We start from the raw sequence: 6074 nt of genomic DNA on the forward strand, positions 1-6074 counted from the left end.
ATATTAATGAAAAGTTACATTAGAAACTCAGTTCCAGAAGATTTTTGAGGAATTTTTGAAATTGAACTTTTGCGATTTGCTGCTCCTTCACCACTCTTTGTTCAAAAAATAATTGCTCAAACCTGGACAGAGCTGGAGAGTTAGTTTTTGCATTACTGAATATAACAAGATTGGCTCTATATTCTAGAGAAGTTTCGTTAAAAAGTCATTTTCCAAAAATTTTGGGCGATTTTTTAAATCGAACACTTACAAATCCTCGCTCTATTGCAGCGGTTAGCTCAAACAATAATTGTTCACACCTGGTTAGAGCCAGAGCGTGGCGTAAACCCGGCTCTATGCTGACGGAAATTTAGATTAGAAACAAATTTTCAAGAGATTTTTGGCGACTTTTCAAAATTTGAATACTTGCAATTTTTGAAGCGATCTGATGATTTGCGTTTTTGCCCTCTACTGCCGCTGATTTTCAAAAAATAATTGCTCAGAACTGGTTAGAGCTGGGCGGTTCGTTTTTACACCATTGCATGGACAAAGACTGGCTCTATAGTACAGGAGAAAGTTTCATTCGAAAAGCAATTTTGATTAATTTGTGGCGATTTTTTAAGAAATAGGCAACCAGCCCAAATTGGGCGGATAATCTCAGGTGCAGCGTTTGTTTAAAAAAATCATTACTCCCGATCTGGTAGAGCTGCGGGGTTGGTTTTTCCAGTCCCGAGTAGAGAAAAGACCAAACTGTGATAGTGGAAAGTTGCACCGCTACAGCCTGACCGGGGGATTTTTGGCGACTTTTTTGCCGGCAGGAAAATAAAAGTTCCGCCCGCTCTTCTGCGGCTGATTGCGCGAGTAGAAAAGTGCGGTGTTTCAAACGTAGAAATTGGACTTTTGTGGTCATTTAGAGCACAGTTCATTATTGTCTCATGTTCCTCTCTCGGCCGCGTCCCCTTAAAGATAAACGCAACATTGCAAGCCCCTATTCCCATAGCCAAGATGCCCCTTACAAAGGGGCCTTACCTTAATCGCGCGGCAGCCTTGACCTCAACACACTCTCGACGTGAACCTTAAAACAGCCGAAGGCTCCAGCTATTTAAGGGTTATTTGCCCCCCAGGCCGAATTTCATAAAAATTAGTTCCTTCCCCTTCGACAGAATGTCCCCACCGGGTGCCGTGATTTCGTTCAGTTTCTGCATCAGATTGGGCCCACCAGGCACGCCCGGCAGCCCCTGCTGGGGCTGCGCCCCACTAGGCGCCATCCCCCCCACATTGGGGACCACTTGGGGCACCCCTTTGTGCTGGATCCGCTGGTTCTGCTGATTGGCCTGCCCGTAGGGCGGCTGCGATTGGCTGGATCCGGTGAGGCTGGAGAACAGTCCGCCCATTGAGGAGGAGGTGTTCTGGGAAGGTGGTGGGCCGAACTGTTGAGGCTGGTTGGGTTGCGTTGGCTGCATTTGGGTTTGGTTACCAGGCCCGGGTCTCAGCATCCCTCGCAGTCTCCCCTTGAAGGCAAAAAGAGCATTAGGATGGGGGGAAAGTGCCGGGTTTTCTGAGCCCCATTTTCGCTGCGGTGGCTTGAGCGAATGCCCGAAACGCCCCTGAGTTTTTGCAACGGGCCGAAGTGGACTAACTGGGAAACCCCCCGGAAGGCGTTTCGTCTTGGACTATTTAAAGTCATCAAACAGGCTTCAACAGCTTCGAAGTGGAAGGTTGCAACAGAAGCAACCAGATGTCACAAAAAGTGCTTCCTAAGATGCTCTGCTTCATCCAAACGAAGACCGATTGAATGTTGGAGCTGGTTGCAATGAAAAGAGCACAGTTGCCTCTCTGGCCGACCGAAGTTTCGAAGTTAAACCATCTTCAGGCTTTTTTGCAGAAATTTTCAAACTCACTAGTGCAAGATTGCAACGCTTCTGCAACCTCACTGAAGATAGCTCATTTCTTCCAAACTAAGGTCGACAGGACATTTGGCGCTACCTCACTGGAAAGAGAACGGCCCCCTATCTAATATACGAAAGTTTCGAATCTAGACCATCCTCAGGAATTTTTGGACAAATTTTCAAATCCAGGCCTTTCCATCCAGCTTTCGAACACAGTTATGCAGTCCTGAAGACAATTAACTTCTTCTCAACGAAGAGAAAAAAGGCGACTTTCTAATACCCAAAAGTTTCGAAGTTAAGCCGCCTTCAGCAATTGTTCGATAAATTTTCAAACCTTTAGAAAACAATTCATTTCCTCCACACCAATCGACGAAAAGTCATTAGCCTTGAGCAATTGGGAAAAGAAAAGATAAGTTCGTAACCGCCACAAAGTTTCGAAATGAAACCATCATCAGGAATTTTCGCAGAATTTTTCAAAGTCAGCCAGTTTAAAGCAACACAATTTCAGACAATTGCACGCTTTCCAACATGTTTAATTGCTTTCAAAGAGAGACAGAAACTAACCAGTAGCTGCAGCGGGGAGAGAACGGCTTATTCTGCAAGATACGAAAGTTTCGAAATTAAGCCATCTTCAGAGACTTTTTGAAAAATTTTCCAAATTCAGGCGTTTTTCATCAAAGTTGCAAAATCAAACAAACGAAACGAGGAAGGGACATACGCGTTATTGTAATAGAAAGAGCAAGAATGGTTCTATAACCAGTAAAAGTTTCGAAATTAAATCATCTTCAGGAATTTTCAAACCCACTTGTTTTTTAGCAAAAAGATTGCAAGTGAACTAGTGCAGTCCGTATGAAAGAAGGGGAATATTTTGCAACAAAAAAAGATAGAAAGTTGGCCGTTGCTTTAGTGGAGAGAGAAGAGTTTGTTTTGTAAGATGCGAAAGTTTCGAAATTAAACCACCCGCAGGGACTTTGTGAGAAATTTTCAAATTCAGGCGTTGTTCATCAAATTTTCAAAAAGGCCTGCGCGGTTCTTCTGAAAATAATTAATTTCTTCTCAACAAAAAGAGATCGATCAGCAACCAAGAGCACAATRATAAGACAAAAGGCGACTTTCTAAAACACAAAAGTTTCGAAATTAGTCCGCTTTCWGGAATTTTTTGATRAATTTTSAAACTGACTGCYTTTRTAACCCAAAWATACTTCTGCACGCYTTCGGAAAATAATTAATTTCTTCCACACCGACTGAGGAAAACTCSTTCSCCTTTTGGCAGTGRAAACAGAAAARATGAGCTTGTAACCGCGCAAAGTTTCGAAATGAAACCATCATCAGGAATTTTTKCAGAATTTTGCAAACTGAGTGGTTTTAAAACAACAAGATTTCAGGCAATTGTTCAGTCTTTTGGAACATTTTTCATTTCTTCCAAGCAAAGACAAATAAAACGTTGCAAGTCGCCGCAGTGGAAAGAAAAAGCTTGTTCTGGAAGGTGCAGAAGTTTCGGATTCAGGCCGTCGTATGAAAGAAGAGGAATTTTTCAAAATAAAGAGAGATAGAAAGTTACGCGTTGCTTTAGTGGAGAGAGAAGAGTTTGTTTTGTAAGATGCGAAAGTTTCGAAATTAAACCACCCGCAGGCACTTTTTGAGAAATTTTCAAATTCAGGCGTTGTTCATCAAATTTTCAAAAAGGCCTGCGCGGTTCTTCTGAAAATAATTAATTTCTTCTCAACAAAAAGAGATCGATCAGCAACCAAGAGCACAATAATAAGACAAAAGGCGACTTTCTAAAACACAAAAGTTTCGAAATTAGTCCGCTTTCAGGAATTTTTTGATGAATTTTCAAACTGACTGCCTTTATAACCCAAAAATACTTCTGCACGCCTTCGGAAAATAATTAATTTCTTCCACACCGACTGAGGAAAACTCCTTCGCCTTTTGGCAGTAAAACAGAAAAAATGAGCTTGTAACCGCGCAAAGTTTCGAAATGAAACCATCATCAGGAATTTTTGCAGAATTTTGCAAACTGAGTGGTTTTAAAACAACAAGATTTCAGGCAATTGTTCAGTCTTTTGGAACATTTTTCATTTCTTCCAAGCAAAGACAAATAAAACGTTGCAAGTCGCCGCAGTGGAAAGAAAAAGCTTGTTCTGGAAGGTGCAGAAGTTTCGGATTCAGGCCGTCGTATGAAAGAAGAGGAATTTTTCAAAATAAAGAGAGATAGAAAGTTACGCGTTGCTTTAGTGGAGAGAGAAGAGTTTGTTTTGTAAGATGCGAAAGTTTCGAAATTAAACCACCCGCAGGCACTTTTTGAGAAATTTTCAAATTCAGGCGTTGTTCATCAAATTTTCAAAAAGGCCTGCGCGGTTCTTCTGAAAATAATTAATTTCTTCTCAACAAAAAGAGATCGATCAGCAACCAAGAGCACAATGATAAGACAAAAGGCGACTTTCTAAAACACAAAAGTTTCGAAATTAGTCCGCTTTCTGGAATTTTTTGATAAATTTTGAAACTGACTGCTTTTGTAACCCAAATATACTTCTGCACGCTTTCGGAAAATAATTAATTTCTTCCACACCGACTGAGGAAAACTCGTTCCCCTTTTGGCAGTGGAAACAGAAAAGATGAGCTTGTAACCGCGCAAAGTTTCGAAATGAAACCATCATCAGGAATTTTTTCAGAATTTTGCAAACTGAGTGGTTTTAAAACAACAAGATTTCAGGCAATTGTTCAGTCTTTTGGAACATTTTTCATTTCTTTCAAGCAAAGACAAATAAAACGTTGCAAGTCGCCGCAGTGGAAAGAAAAAAGCTTGTTCTGGAAGGTGCAGAAGTTTCGGATTCAGGCCGTCCTCAGAAACTTTCTGACAATTTTTCAAACTCGGACGTTTTCGATTAAGCATTTGCTTTAAAGATAATTAGTTTCTTTCCAAACTAACCTGATTAGAGTAAGAGAATTGTTGGTGTTGAATCAGCCAACATTTTCTAAGTTGAACAGCTTTCAGAAATTGAACTTTTTGAGCTCAAACGTACTTTTGCACGCATTCTGAAGATAATTCACATTTTCCCAAAGACGAGAGCTGAACAATTTCCGCTTACACCAATCGAAAGAAAAAAGCTTCTTTTATAACGTGTGAAAGTTTCAGAATTAGGTCTTTTTCAGTATTTTTTTGAGAAATTTTCAAAGTCGCACGTTTTTTAGCACCAAGAGCTCAAACGCACTTTTGCACGCATTCTGAAAATAATGCAAATCTTTAACACATTTTTGCACATTGTTGCAGAGCAAGCACAAAAGCTTGTTCTACAAGACATGAAAGTTTCGAAATTTTGCCAAATTTTTTAAACTCTGCGGTTTTTTAGGTTGAAGCTTTCACGCACACTTATGCAGTCCTACTAAAGAGGGTTGATTTCTTCCAAGCCAAGAGATATGGAAACTTGGAGTTTTCTAGAGCATATAGCCAAAAGTTGGTTCTTTCAACCGAGAAAGTTTCGGAGTTAAACCACCTTCAGGTGTTTTTTGAGAAGGTTTCAAACTGAGGCGATTTAGAGCATCAAGATCTCAACCGCCCTTAACGCGACACCCTGAAACGTCGGCATCTTTGGCAAGAAAGAAAGAAACGATCGAGCCCTCAACCACACCTGCAATGCATGAGTAAACCTGCAAAAAAGACCATAAAAATGAACGGGCCTAGATCTAAGTGAACGTGAACTGAAACCAGGCATTGTAACACTCTAGTCTGATCTAAGTCTATGTTATTCTAGAATGTTCGATGGAAATCAAGAACGGGCACTCCGGGCAAAAAAACTGTGTAATCATCGTGTGAAACCATAAAGAAGGAAAAGAAGCACATTGAAAACGGTCATTATCTGTAATTCTGGGAACAGTTTTTCGTGTCGTTATCAAAATCGGCTACAACTACGAAGCAACCAGTCACTAGCTAAAACATGCCATTCTGTTCAGACGCAGATCAAGGGGGCGAAGAGAATTCAAATGGGCAACTGAGCTGAAAAATTACGTTGCAAACAGCAATAAATTCATCAAAAGAGATAGACTGTCGAGGCCATTCCTTGAAACAAGTGGGTTTTTCGGGTTTTTAGGCCGTCGTTCGGTAGACTTTCTTCTTGACGTTTCGCAAGCACGAGTGGCTTGCATCTTCAGAAGTGGTTTGCTTGAACGCTTACACTGTTCTCATCAGAACCCGCGTTCAGTTCT

The 6074-nt window shown here is 40.9% G+C and overlaps 1 protein-coding gene across 1 annotated transcript in view; it reads right to left on the reverse strand.

Annotated features, from left to right (window-relative positions):
- Positions 1–6: 6 nt before the first annotated feature.
- LOC109540087 overlaps positions 7–6074 on the reverse strand; it is a gene marked incomplete in the record, with an annotated part of 30814 nt that continues 24746 nt past the window's right edge. Inside the window, 1 exon segment of the mRNA XM_048666186.1 lies at positions 7–1484. Coding sequence (XP_048522143.1) covers positions 1089–1484 — 396 coding nt within the window.

This window comes from Dendroctonus ponderosae, unplaced genomic scaffold (genome assembly GCF_020466585.1).
Source record: "Dendroctonus ponderosae isolate FM_Combo_2020 unplaced genomic scaffold, Dpon_F_20191213v2 Dpon_F_20191213_4, whole genome shotgun sequence".
Lineage (NCBI taxonomy): Eukaryota > Metazoa > Arthropoda > Insecta > Coleoptera > Curculionidae > Dendroctonus > Dendroctonus ponderosae.